This window comes from Zonotrichia albicollis, chromosome 2 (genome assembly GCF_047830755.1).
Source record: "Zonotrichia albicollis isolate bZonAlb1 chromosome 2, bZonAlb1.hap1, whole genome shotgun sequence".
NCBI classification, from domain to species: domain Eukaryota; kingdom Metazoa; phylum Chordata; class Aves; order Passeriformes; family Passerellidae; genus Zonotrichia; species Zonotrichia albicollis.
Genome location: NC_133820.1, coordinates 97,602,398 through 97,617,550, shown reverse-complemented (window position 1 = coordinate 97,617,550; position 15,153 = coordinate 97,602,398). Strand labels below are relative to the sequence as shown.

At 40.7% G+C, this 15,153-nt stretch overlaps 1 protein-coding gene across 1 annotated transcript in view; it reads left to right on the top strand.

Moving 5' to 3' along the window:
- GABRA5 (gamma-aminobutyric acid type A receptor subunit alpha5) overlaps positions 1–15,153 on the top strand; it is a 56,119-nt gene that overhangs the window by 14,467 nt on the left and 26,499 nt on the right. Inside the window, exon 7 of the mRNA XM_074535748.1 lies at positions 13,269–13,351. Coding sequence (XP_074391849.1) covers positions 13,269–13,351 — 83 coding nt within the window. The remainder of the gene's footprint in view (positions 1–13,268; positions 13,352–15,153) is intronic.

Below are 15,153 nucleotides of genomic sequence, written 5' to 3'. Positions count from 1 at the left end.
ATACCAAGTATGAGCAGCTGAGCAAACTTCCAGCTTTAGTACTTGTCAGGACATACGTTTCCATGACACACGTGTTTGCTTATAAAGAAAGATGCACACCTCGCATATTGCATTTGAGGATACGCTGTCTGGGTCGGAAGTAGATGGGATGTGTGTTGCTAGGAGGAAATCTGCTAAATGGGCTTCTGTATATGTGTGGCATTAAAGCCCTTCTGAAGCACAACATGTCCTCTAGACAGATTTCACAGACAGCAGTGTTCTCTGTGGGGAATGATAATTCTGCTTGTCTTTCACTTGGGAAGACCTATTAGTTTTATTTCACTAATGTGATTTATAAATGAAGCGGTCCTGAATGGAGCACTGCAAATTCTGTTTCGGCCCCTAGAGGGGAGTATTGTCTGTAGCTCCACTTTCAAATTTTTTGCCTTTTTTTTTTTTTCCAGTAAAAACAGTGTTATAAAAAGTGCTAGAGAACATACTTCATATTTCACTATATAAATAGCTTTGTGAATGAAGGTAAAAATTAGATTCCTTTTAAAAAATTTAAATGTATTTAGTTTATCTTATCTGAGCAATAAATAATGTAAAAAGTATAGAATTCGTTTATTCTGAAAAACTGGAACAGTGATTTAAGCAACATTTTTAGGCTAAGAAGAGAACCATCATGTTTCAGTGAGCTGCTTTTTTTTTGTTTTCGCTCCGTGGGAATTGGATGTAAAGACAGAAGCTTTGATAAACTTTGCTGTAGAATGCCAGAAAAAAATGCTGTGAAGAAAAGAAGCCAAAAATTATATGAAGTAGAGCGTGCTCACTAGAGCTAAACTTTTGAACCATAAATTAACTTTTGGCCAGCAGCTTTTACACATTTTTAGTGGGTTTCTATCAGCTTGTAGATAGTGAAAAATCTTTCTTGTGCCATCACAAAAGCCCCATTAGAGCCCCATTCTCACTGTCAATTTGAAAGGACTCCAAATCCCTTTTTTTACCACCAGGGCTTCTATGCATCTGATATAATCTGAGAATTTAAACAGGACATAGTCATATATCTGAGGATTTTTCAAACAGATTTTTCCCATGTTATTATGGTGACTGAAGGTTGCCAGAGAACCTGGTAGAGTTTACAGTAAAATCTGTCCCCCAATAATTTGCATATGAATAATTTAACAGCTGGAGAATGCAGAAATTCTTCAGCATGGTGTTAAAAAAACTCCAAAATTTTTAATACAGCCCTGAAATTCTTTCATCTTTACTGTTCCAGAAAGATATTTACAATTCAGCAATGCTTGTCCACTTGATGGCAGCATAACCCCGCTGCTTGCTCTGCTGTGGTGCACACACAGGCTTACCTAGGCTGAAAATATGGATTCTTACATTAGCGCTTAGTGTTAAAATTGAATGTGAAAGTGAACACATGTCCTGGGTGCATGTTAGCACTAATTCTGCTCTGCCATGAAGGACTTGGATTAGCAACCTAACCATTTTATGCTCTTGAGCTATTGATCATAAAACCAGTTGAGCAGAAGATACGGTGCTGCTTTCAAGACTTTTAATGGGAAAGCCAGGGTTTGTTTGTTTGTTTGTTTGTTTGTTTAAGGGAAAATTATTCTATGAGAAATGTTTTCATTCTCAAGCTTTGACTTTGCCAGACAAAGGTTTGCTAGTGTGCCCACAAGCGACAAGTGACCAGCAAATCTATGATTTAAAATGAATTCTCAGTTTTACATCAGCTAGATGTCTAGATGGGAACATTTCTGTTCAATCTGAATGGTTTTTTTTTTTCTTGTTTCTTATTTATATCTACAGAAAGGGATCTGTCAATGCTTTTTAGGTACTGCATAAATATTGCAAAACTAATCACAAGCCATGAAGACATACAAATAAGCATTTCCTTTCCTTGTCTTTTAGACTTGCTGCATTTTCTTTTGTATTCAAGCTTCAACCTGCCTGAAGCTGGAAGAAAAAAAAGTGATTTCTGTACATTGGGCTGAATCTTGCAGAGTGATGAAAAATTGCTGTGGTGGCAAGGACTCTCAGCTGCTCTTCATCTATTCAGATTTTGACAGAGTGAGAGAAAACAGGGGTATGTGAAGTGAAGGGCCCTTCCCTGAGGATTGCAGCAGGATTCTTGTTTAAACACCAAGGCTCTTGGTTCCCCTCGCTCTGTTTTGGTTGCACATTGCCCCATTTCTGAAAAGTTGTCCTTCAAGGAACCACGATTTTTTGGTATGAAAAATCCAGGGCTGGAGTTACTCACAGGGAGAGGAAGGCATCAGAGGAGACTGTGGTATATTCATTCAAAATGGGCAATTATGACCAAATACAATCCCAATGTAGATTGTGTAACAATGGTCTATTCTGCTGGTAATAAAAGTGTGCAGAGCCCCACAGAGATCTCCATCACAGAGATGGGAACTCACACAGCAAGGGCAGAATTGATTAAAAGACAAATCCCAAACCAGAACCGGCATGTCCTTGGGGGAGGGGGATGCTTGCTTGGACTTTGAGGAGCTACAAAAGGTACAGCTTTAGTTCCAGGTCTGTGCTGGGCTCAGAGGCAGACCCACCTTCCCTTTAGGGTTAGCTGGTGCAGTTTCTTCCAAATTCCTTTGTGTTACACCTGCTTTATAGGCATGAGCCAGCAGGGCTGGCATGCATGGATGGGGTGACTGAACAGAACCTGGAAGGAAGCAGTGCCCTGACAGGTGCCTCCAAGCACCCAGGGAAAGCACAGATGCTTTGGTGTCTCTGTATCAGCCCAATCTGCTTCTGAATCTAAGGGCTTTGAAAGTACCTGATAGATGCTAGAGAATTGTTATGGCTCTGCTGTCTTTTTTTTGTTATTAGGGGAGGATAACATTACAGCAGACTCCCTGGTCATTTCACTTAGACTGAAATTGGTATCTTCATCTCCCTAATCAGAAATACCATCCTCTGAAGTACATTATACTTGTGCTGAAACATCCAATGGGTAATCTGAAATACACTGTGGTGTAATGCACCAGGCAGGGTGGGTGGGATTCACCTAATTCTGTTAATCTGTAATGTTGGTAACTGCAGCCAAGTGTCTTTGCTCAGATTTGCTCCCAGTGCAGGAGAGAGAATTTCTCATGGAATTAGAAGTCTAGGTTATTTCAGATGTCTACTTTAGTAGTGAAATTAAACGAAGCTTATTTCTCTCCACTCACACTTCAGGGGTTCTTGTTGTTTTTTTCAGTGGCAGACAGAGGAGTACAGTGAAACTAATACCTTTGTTTAGTCACATGAGTCCCATCTTAGTTATTTCCTTTGGTGTTTCCCACTTCCATGTGCATGTAGCCTGGAAATGGAGAGTGAGCCAGCAACCTGAAGCTATAGGATATTCTGGCCAGCAGCTCATCCTGTAGCTGTTTTGTGGAGGACTCATACACTTTCCTCTCTGTACAACCTAAAGCCTGAGGTTGTGCAAGTGCAGTGCACCTGAACAAATTGGGTTCAGTGCTCTGCTTTTGTCTAGGTGGCTGTAGGAGAGAATATAGTGCACTTTATGAGGAGCTCTAGAAACAAATGTCTCTAGGAGATTCGGCCTTTCCTTCTCTGAGGTGGAACTGTAGCAAACAGGTGATTATGCTGTAGCAGATGCTAGCACTGGTGGTGGTATAAATAGCAAACAGATGGTAAATTGAGGCCTGCTTAGTGGCTATTTATGATGTTAAACAGCTGAGGAATCAGAGGGCTCTTTTCCTGGAGCAGTGAAAACCCACAGTCTGACCATTAACTGGCCCTTCATGGCTGTGTTGATCAGGAGCATGGAGCGTTTTGGAAGCAAGGCAAAAAACATCCAGATAATAACATCCTGCCTGGATGGCTAAACAACTTTCTTCATGTACCAGTAAGGTACATACATATAGGGATGTGCAGGTTTCCCTCTAATCCAAATTACTGCTTCCCTCTCTTGCAGAGGTGTGGGGAGCATTAATGTTACACAAAAGGCAGGAGATTATGATGAGGTGTGACCTTGGAGGTAAACCTGAGGTGGATAAGAGGAAGCTGGAATTAAATGCAAGTGGCTGAAAGGAAGCTGTGATGATTTTGAGCTCTAGGTCTGAACTGTGGAAAATAACCAAAGATTATTTTGGGTTCTGTATTTTGTGTTGCCAGGTTATAATCTTTCCTACTTACCCTGCCATGTGTGTGCATCCCAGTCTAAACGTGAGAGAGCCCAAATGGGCTGGTACTGCCCATCTGGTGTCTGCTCCTCCTCCTCATCCCCCCCCCCCCCCCCCCCCCCGTTCTTACTTTCTAAATCCAGATAATTTTTCTCAGAAGAAAATACTTCATATAGTGTATGGCTGTCCATAGGAATAAAAAGGGTCTGTGAACTGGGAGGAAGCAGAAAGATGTCTGTGCAGTGAGGTAGCCTTCATCCATGGAGGAACTCATGCCAAACTGACAGGCTGAAATGAAAAAACGAAAGCCCTTTTGGACAGCGTGAAAACTTGCACTGATCAAACTGCCTAGCAGCTGATACCAAAATTGAAGGATGACTGGACTGTGTCCATCACAGTCCTTAGGCTTCATCATTTAGTGTGATTTCTATGCTCCCCTCTTTCTCCTGTATTTGGATTGTCTTCCACTGAAAGCAAAGATTAGATGTGCAGTTGACTGGCACCAGGTATTGGTTCTGCCAGTAACAGGGACTGGCCTCTCTTGAGAGCCAAAAAGAAGCTCATAGTTCAGTGTTACTCAGCACTTCAAGAACAACTGTACTTACGCAGTTTGCTCCTTCTTGAACATGCTGTCAAAAAGCCATGCAGATAAGGAGATTATAGTCAAAACGTATAGGATGGGCAGATTTGGGGAATGTGTAGCCTGGCAAAATGAAGGTGTGGGCTGGCTGAGATGTTGTTTCTCATTTCACCTGCATCAACAACTGCATCAGCTTCTCAGCATTTCTAGAACCAGTTAGATTTTTGGGTTTTAATTCAAGAATTCACTAAAAAAAAGAAGCTGCTGCAGAGGAAAAGTTTGGAAGCCTTCTTCATGGGGTGAGAATTCATCATGGATAAGGGAGCATAAAGAAGAGAAAGCTTGGAGAGGTTTTTAAGTGAAACTATGCAATAGATGGGTGTGATACTGTGCAGAGCATTCAGAGCTGCATAGCCATTTTGATCTAAAGTTTCTTTAGGAAAGTAAAGTTTTTAGGAAGAGAACCCGAAGAAGGAATTGTCTGTCAAAAAGGTTGGGGTTTTACTGCACTAGTTAGTCTGATAATAAACCAGAGCTTTTCCCAGCAAGTTCAGCCTTGCTTATGGACTTCATTAGATAACTTTCATGGCAAAGTTGGATAAGCATAAACTCACTGCTTCATCCATTGGTTTTATGCCCTTAAAAGAAGTACTGGAGAATTAAAAGTATTACCTTTACTTTTGTGAATCTTTCTGTAACCTCCCAAATCCATATAATGTCATTTGTGTATCCTATTGGTTATTTCATTGCATTTTTCTGTTTTTCCTGTGTCTAGAGGCTGAACATATCCCATGCTCCATCTAAGAGTATGCTCTGGGTATGTCAAGTTATCCACATGCAGGGAAGTCATTCTTATAGTGGCACAGCTTTTGAGATCAATTCTGCCCCCTCTGATCACAACACAATAATTTTGTTTTCAGCAAAGTTCATCTAGGCAAATAAAGTCTTGTTTTACACTTCAGCAGAAGCTGTGCTGAGGATTTTGTTTGCTTGAAGTGAGAGTTTTGCTGCCAGTTACACCATACACCTGAATTATGTATTCATGGCTCCCAAAAGCATCAATGACTAGAGCTCTTAGTCTTCCATAGTCCCTTCCCTATAGCATTTTAAAGGACATTTAGTTGTCACATAATGATAGCACATCTCAGCATCATAGGAAAGTTGGGACATGGTAGTATTCTTGGCAGAATGGTTATGAAGGTAAAATGGGCTGAGACAGAAATTTCTGCAGAGCGCCTCACTCTAGTCTTAGCTTTATTTTCTGTTCTCTGTTCACTTTATTTGGTGTATTGCAAAGAAATCAGTGCTTATAAGTAGGAAACAGTGGTGAACTGCCTCCACATCCCACATGGACATGCAGATCAAGGCTCTGAATCTGCATTTTGGCCTTTTTTCCAACAGTGATGGAAATTCATGAGCAAATCAGTGTTTGAGTTACTTAGAATAATCACTTCTTTCCCCATGATCCAGGCTGCAGACAGTCACCCAACCAGGGGCAGGTTTCAGGGTGACTCTTACAGCCACTGTGCTTCCATGGGTCAACATCTGTCCACATTCTAAAACTTCTGTTCTGTAACCCACTACCACCAACAGGGTTTGTTAGGACTGTATGGCAAGTGCTTCAGAACCAAGAGAGGTCCTCATATATATTTGTGTGTGTGTGTGTGTGTGTGTGTGTGTGTGTGTGTTTGTGTATATATTTGCTTGTTTATGCATGCATATATATATATATATGTGTGTGTGTGTAATATATAGGCTTATACTGGCACATTACGTTTACTTCAGGAACACAGGAGAGATCAGTTCCTTGGACTATACACTTACTGTGCTGGGGTCTAAAACAAATCTTACTGTAAAAACTTTCGAAAGAAATAGAAGTTTGGTTATTGAAGTGTTCCCACGACATCACAGTAGGAGAACAGGTGAATGGTTGTGTCACCAGTCAAGGTCAAATGAATAATTTCGCAAACCTAAAGTTTGAAACAACACAGTTTGAAAAAAACAACCCAAACCAATGACTCTGTTATTCTCCCTGTGTGTCAGAGGGCATACTGAAGATACCAGAAGGGCTTGAATTGTTCTGCTGAGGTCATGCTGGAGCAGGTACCCCAGGAAGCTTCTCCTGGAGTTGACCCAACTGGGGTCAGCAAGCCCACTGGAGTGAGATATAGCCTGGCTAAAGGCTGCATCTACTTAACCCTTTTTTGGTGTGTTGGGGAGATAGGTTGTAGTTGGTTTAAGGTGAGTTTCAAGCAAATATTTTCCCTTTTATTAAGGAAATGGCTGGTCTCATGCTGGGAAGGGCACTTGGGCTCACCTAAGCCCCATAGCAGGTACTGGTTGCCGACACAGGTTGAGTCAAAGCACGGCATTTAAATATTCCCTTTAAACAGGGGTGAGGGTAGTGCACTGAATAAATAACTAAGAAGATGGAGCTGGTTTGGGGATGAGTGCAAATAGGCAGAAAAACTCCATATCTCTCTGGCCGTAGTACCTTAGTGCCAACAAAAGTATTTCTGTGTCCCCTCATCTGTAACTCCTATTATTCAATATTTGTCTTGAATTAAGTTCTCCCAAAAGCCACTGGTGACTGCCTTTCTGCTCCCCTGTCATTCTAGAGCTCTCTGTTTTATTTTTTTTATATTAAAGTTAGTAGCAAATAACTTTTGATAAGCAGAAGCAAGTTTTGCAGCTGTCTGTGGCTCCCTGGGCAGGTGACTGCCCTCAACTCCTGCCTGGCAGCTGCAGATAATATCCTGGAAAATGTTTAATATCCTGGAAAATGTTTCCTGCACTCACAGATTAGGAGAAGGATGCTCAGTCCCCCCTCTCTTGACCCACAAGTAGGAACAGATGCTCCTTGCATTGAGGAGATCATGGGAACGGCTGGGGGGTCCCTGTAGTGACCTAAAACAGGACAGGGTGCCTTGTCTTGGGGACTGCTACTGAGGGTTTCTCACCTCACCCTGAAGCACACTAACTCCAAATGTCTGCCTCCCTAATATCTGAATTTATTTCCTTGCCACATCCTTGATTTTAACACCTCTTGCTAAAAATGAGCAATCTCTTGAAAGCATTGTCTTTTCCCTCTTGCTAAAAATGAGCAATCTCTTGAAAGCATTGTCATGCTTAATTCCCCAGTGGAAGTGGTTGAAGGTGACTTTTCTGAAGTGAACAAGTCTTGCTGCTTGAATTGTGCTTTTCTTAGAATTTTGTTTATGTGTCTTGAAACAGAATGTCAGTAATCACTTTATGTTTTTAAAGGCTATACATTATGAAGCTTTGATAAAGCTTTCAAGTACAATTATAGATGATAGATTAAAGAATTTGTAGACCTAACCTTTTTTTTTTCAGATAGTTAAGATACACAATGACATTTTGTTGGTTGATTAACACTTGGTTAGCAGTGTGAGTATTTGGAGCATTATGAAAACAAAATTTTGTCATTAATAAATCTGCAGCTGTAATGTAAATTGCTACATTTTTTGGATGAATAGTGGTCCCATTCAAGTCAGAGAGAATTTTACCACTATCTTTAATAAAATCAGAGTTTTATTCTCCTATTGCAAAGGACCTTTAATAGCTGCTTATAATCTTGTCATAGACCCTGTTTGAGTGGAACTAATCCCATAGGGGTTTTATTAAGACAGAATGATGGTGGAGGAGGGAAGCTTTTAAGTGCTTCTGTTGAAAATAACTACCTTTTGAGCCAGTCTGTTTGCTGTGACAGAAAAATCCTGGTTTGGTGATGGTCTCTAGCTCAGATAACTGTGCTACACTGGGCACAGCAATCATCATCCTTCTGGAGAATCACAGATCATTCTGGAGTCACCATATTAAAAGGATTGGGCAAAGACTGTTTCATGTATGCATGAAAGGAGGGCCAGGCCTCCTTTCTCTTTCTTAAGTAAACGCAAACTGAGAGTAATTTTGTTGTAATCACAGAATATGCTGTGTTGAAATGGACCCACAAGGAGCATCAAGTGCAATTCCCCCTGCATGGGACCATTCCCAAGAAACACACAATGTGTCCAAATGCTTCTTGAACTTTGTCAGGCCGGTGCTGTGACCACTTCCCTGGGGAGCCTGTCCAGCCACCGTCTGTGTAAAGAGCCTTTTTCTAATATCCAGCCTGTACTTCCAACCTGAGCCTTTTTCTAATATCCAACCTGACACCACTTCAGGCCATTCCCTTGGGTCCTGTGTGACTGGTCCTCACAGAGAACAGATCATTGCCTCTTCTTCCCATCACATGGAGGTTGTAGGCTCCCCTCAGCCACTTCTCATACAGCTTCCCCTCAAAGTCCTTCACCATCTCCATAGCACTCCTTTGGATGCTCTCTAATAATTTACTATCTTTCTTATAGTGTGGTACCCAAAACTGCACACAATATTCAAGGTGAGGCTGCCCCAGTGCAGAGCAGAGCAGGACAATCCCCTCCCTTGCCCAGCTGTGATGCTGTGCCTGATGCACCCCAGGACATGGTTGGCCCTTTGGGCTACCAGGGCACACTGGTGACTCATGTTCAACTTGCCACTGACCAGGACCCCTAAGTTTGTTTCCATGGTGCTACTTTCCAGCATCTCATTCCCATATATCCAGTCCATATATCCAGGACTGCCCTATCCCAGAATCCAGAACTTTCCTTTGTTGAACTTCATACTGTCCTCTGATTTGTTGTAACACTCTCTGCAGGACCTCCCTGCCTTTAAGGGAGGCAACAACTGCTCCCAGTTTTGTATCAGCTATGAACTTGCTTAGTATCCCTTCCAGTGCTGCATCCATGTCATTCACAAAGATGTTGAAGAGCACAGGGCCTAAGACAGAGCCCTGCAGAGCCCAATTAGTGACAGGTCATCAGTCTCATGTCATCTGTTCACTGCAACCCTTTGTGTCCAACCCCTGAGCCAGTTGCTCACCCATCACATAATTTATTTATCCAGCTGTGTGCTGGATATTTTGTCCAGAAGGATACTGGGAGAGACAGTAGCATAAGCTGTAAGGAAATCCAAAAAGATAGCATGAGCTTCCCTGATGACTTATCTTAATCAACTAGATGGGTTATGTTGTCATTAAAGAAAATCAGGTTTGAAAAGCATGATGCCATGCTGGCTGTGACCGAGGACTGTGTAATAATCAGCTGTGTAAACTAGAATATACAAAGGGTCCCTAAGCTTTATCACAATGTTAAAAGCCAGAGTGTGTAAATATCACTGCAGGTGATATTTGAAGGAGTAGACCCAGATATCAATTTTTTGAACCTCCTGGGGCTATATCTGAATATATAGTTTGCACTCTGCATCTCAGAGCAAATCTGTATGCAGCAACCTGTTCTTCCAGCCCCCAGAGTGTAGATGTCTGCTGTGCTGCTTTTATTTCTGTATGCAGTAGAAAATCCAGCCTCTTTGAACCAGGAGTCAGTTGAGTGACTTTGTTTTTCAGGTCCTCACATAGTTATGAAAACCAGTTCGTGTTGGGCACAGAGCAACTACAGAAATTCAGGGTGGTGACATTTGTGTTGTGAATCAGAACCCACAGTCAAGTTTTCTTACAAGTTTCCTGTCAAAATTTTTGTCACATCAGCCATTACAAGACACTTCAAAAGCCTCGGGTAATGCACACTTTTCTAAGAGGTTTCTAGGAGAGTGTTTATTGAGCTCTTAAAAATCACCTACATAGTTCTTAATAGCATATAACAAATAGGTAGAGCTAGTTAATTTTGTTCAAGACTGTCAGACTACAAGTGGTCCTAGGATGGGGGCATGGGAAAAGGAAAGAAGCATGCAGATATCATTGATAGAGAGCAAAATGAACATTTTTAACCAAAGAATTCATGTTAATGGAAGGAAAGGCTGTCTCCGAGCACATTAACAGCTCCTAAACTTGGTTCTACCTTTCCCCAGGCTAGACCCAGAAGACTGCTGCAGGCAGTGCCCTTTTAAAGGATATTCTGCCTTTTGCTGGATGAGCAATTAAGAAGGGACAGAGGAGTAGCCCTGGCACCTCAAGAGTCTTTGAGGTTTCTGAGTCAGGTAGTGGCAGCCACATGCCCTCCAGCCTTATATGCTACCTTTTTATTTAGGACAGGCAAAAATAATTTCTGGAGGGACTTAATTAAATTCCACTAGGTCACAGTCTCTGTGCAACTCATCTTCACTTCTCTTCCACATTTATAGCTGATGAATGTCTACAACCTTCCTCATTACACACAAGGGTTATTTCCAGAGATGCAGGCAGCAGGATACAATTCATAGGACAGCGAGATGAAGCAGAAGGTCTTATGCATAATTCTGCACTGAATATTCCTTCACTTCCTGATTCTACACCTGTTGTCTTTGTAAGATAGATACAAGCATTCCTCCTTCGATGTTTGCAGATGACAAGTGTGTATATTAAAATGTTGTCAAGCTGCAGCTCTGAAATGACATGCCTAAACTGTTGGTAGACAGACAGGAGATGGACTGCAGCAAAGCACCCTGGCTTTTCTTGGGCTCTTACAGCAAGGTTTCTGAATTTATCAAGAAGATTCATTTTAATTTGTAGTGCTTAACATGGAAAATAAAATGATGCATTGGAGAGTTGACAGCCTTGCTTTCAATGCCCATTAGAGTGTTTTTTTGTGAAAAGGATGTGAGTTCTGGGCAGGATACTACTAGAACCAGCTTATTAAATTCGTCCACACACCACTCTTGGTAACTCTGGCTTTGCTGCCTTTGGTGCCCAAGGGCAGTCTCCACTGCAGACAACTATATATCTGAGTGATGTTAAAATATCTTTTAGAAAAATAAAGCTCAATAACAGCTCAAGAATCTCAGGCCTTTTCTATATTGTACCCTTCCTGTCTGTTCTTACCAAATGGTAAATTATCTCTGTTCTGAACTGGATTTCTTTTTCTGTGGCTTTCTATGGCATGTTATCTTTACATTTTCTATTACTGTGTGCATTTTGCCTTTTTCTCTCGCTGTTTCCCTGCTCATCCTCAGAATACGATCTCTAGCCAGTGATACTGTTGCATTTTCTATGCTTACTTTGCCATTTCCAGCCATTGGTAGAGCTCCAGAATTTCTGTGTGTTAGCTCCAGCAGAGTGGAGCTGTCTCCCTCAGTTGATTGTGTAGCTGTAGTGCCCTGGCAAGGCATCATTGTGTTGTACTGAACTGGACTGGCTGAGCAGTGTGCCATCTGTACACAGATTATTACCCTTCACAGCCCCTTTTGGCAGCAGCTCTTATGGCACCATAGGAAGTGATGACTATTTATATAGCCAGCATATATAGCTCCATGTTGCTGTAGTGATAGGAACGTGTTCTTTTGCATGCTGGTAGTAGGGTGTTGTGGATTTCTTTGGAAGTTTTCACTCCTCAAGCAATAATTTGGTTAGGAACCAGGCTGCCCTCCAGTAGAGCCCTGTGTCAGCCCAGCACCAGGCAGTCTGTGGAGCCTTGGATGTCTCTGGGCTGTTGCCTCTGAGGTGGATTAACAGCAGAAAATGAGAAAGCCATAAAGATATTCATAAAGTAAAATGAGATTTTCATCTTCACATCCTGAGCAAACTGTCTGTATTATGCAACTATCAAAATGGCATAAACAAAACAGATTCTCCTTGTGCTAGGAGCACATTTTGGCTCTCTTGAGATATTTGATATATTTGATGCATTTGATATCAATATAACTGATATTGCACTGCCCAGAAATTTACCGCAGACTATTCTTAATCTTCAGCTTGATTGGCCAGCCATTCAGAACATCCATGGGAAATATCTATATCTGCCTAAGGGTCTTTTCTTCCCTACCCTTCTGTCTGGTCTAGGTGAAATATTTCCACATAGTGGCTTTGGAGTCCAGGATAGAATTGCTTCCCTAAGCAGTATGCTGGGGAATATGACCCTCTTGTTTTTGCCCATGTAATTCACAGTGTGTTGAACTGAAATGGACTCCAATACCATGTGATTTCCACAGAAGTTAACCATAGAGCACTATGATAAAGTGATGCATATATGTCCTTGATTATATATAACTTCATATATAGCTATATTAGTTATATTTTATATGTATATCTATAAATATTTATTTAATGCATTTAAATAGTTACATCTGCATATAAAGTCAATAATTCTTTATGTCTATAACATAAATAAATTCTTTATGTCTATAACAGTGCTATTTGGCCCAGCAGTCAAATTCCTAGTCCAGTTGTAGTATGTACAGAGAGCAGATAAGTATAAAGTACATGGCAGAAACTCCATCACAGGAGTTTCTTCACGTACTAATAAAAAGAATGATCTTATTGGGACAGCTTACATAAATAAAATCATTCCACATGTCTCAGGGTTACTAGATAATGCTTGGGGCATGCACACAGAGTGGTCCACCTGGCTTATCTCACATTCAGTTTAATAGGGGGTTATCTCTGATTTCAGCAGGAGCAATGAGCCTTCAGGAAAAGTGTGCTAGTGTCAGCACTCGTGCAGTGCAGTGAGGGGCCTAAAGGAAAAGTGCAGGAAAAAAAAGTAATTATGTGTTTTCTTTTTACTCCCCCACAGATTGACCATCTCTGCTGAATGTCCCATGCAGCTTGAAGACTTCCCCATGGATGCACATGCTTGCCCATTAAAATTTGGAAGCTGTAAGTTCACTTCTGGAATAAGAACTTGAAAAATACCATTTTCTGTCTTCTCATGTTCAGAAATGTCATGTACAGATCTTTCACCCTCTCCCCCAGCATTCCCCTTTTAACATGGTTCTTTAGCATCCCCATTCTGCTCCCCTTTTGCTATCCTGCTGCTTCTTTCCCATGACTGTGCTTTATCTGGGTCTGCTGCTTTTCCACTTATGCCTGCATACTCCATGATAAACGGTGAGTTGATGGGTGATATGTCTTATATATCTACATCAAGTGTAACAGCCACTGTTAGATGGAGTTCTAGATGCAGACAGCTAAATTGATAATTTGGTTTTACATCTGGAGTAAAACAGAGATTTCACTGGCTCGATCAGATTGATGTGCAATTGTTATGGTATTTACATGAACCAGACTGCAGTACAATATCCGCACTGCATATATTAAAAGAGATCTAGAATATTAAAAGAGGAAATATCTTTCCATTTGGCTTTAATAAATCCAGTCCTGTATCCTGTTACATGATGTTTAATACACATGTATTTGTATATATGCACACATTATTCTACACTGTATGCTGAACGATGATTTTTCCTCAATTCCAAGCCTCTAATCCACCACACTGCTGCCTTGCCAGAAGCTTACTTTAAAAATAACCCCAGGGAATCAGATGGTTATATTTAAAAACAAAGCTCTTAATTAAAGTACAAATGAGGCTACTGCAGTAGACTATTTTTTTTGTTTTGGTAATCAAATCAGCGCTTCCAGGTGCAATCATTGTCTCTGAAGACTTTTGATAATTACCATGCAAGGCATTTTGCTAGCCCCTGAAGCCACCTAACTTCAGCATTTTGCAATGTTTTTCAGCCGTATCAATTTAGAGTCACTAATCCTAGCAAGATTAAGCTTTGCCTTTATCGTCAGTATCTGCCCTGATTTAATACTGACTATACATTGTCTTCTAGTGATCATACTAAGAAGTAAAAACACTGTTTACAGTAACTATACTACATTACCAAACTTAAGATGAACTGATTTCCTTTCCCTCTTCCAATCCAGATTCTGTTTCATCCAGAGTCACCAGTATTTTACAAACTCACTGCATGTTCAAGTCTGTTTATAGACTTCAGCAGCATTAATTTACAGCAAAGCCAATATAAATCTGAAGGTCCAGACACCTTTGCATTCCACTTAAAAAACGTGTATGCAAATCACCCATTTAATTCTGAACTTGAAAATGGGAAAACATCTCACAGGAGACTGTAATTGTTTATATACAGTGTTAAACAGAAGCCACTGGGAAGAATTAATAAGACAAAGAAAAAGAAGTCATCCTTCCTGGTATTACAGTGTTTATCAATAGATTAAGTTTACATTAGTTGATTTCTAGTCTAGACTACAGAATTGATGTGTTGTATAGTTTTATAAAATTTTGCAAAATATGCAATATTAAAACATACATATTTAAATAAAGAGTCTAATGCAGCAGAGATCTGAAGCTCAGCCTTAAACTTAAATGGATATTTCTGTGTATTAGTAGATTAGGTGCAGTAAGGTACAGGTTCTAACTCTCCACATAGTAAGACCAAAAAAAAAAAGCATCCCAGTTAAACATGTGAGTGCATGAGATAACATTACAAGATAAGCTACAAATGCTTAGAAGGAATGCCCAGTAATCTGTCTGAATGTAATTATATGTCCTGCTAGTGCCAATTGTGTTACATGTTAATCACCTCTTAGTGCTCAGGTAATTTTAATCTGTGTCAAAACCAGCACCAAAGATTTATATTTTAGGCCTGTGAGGGATG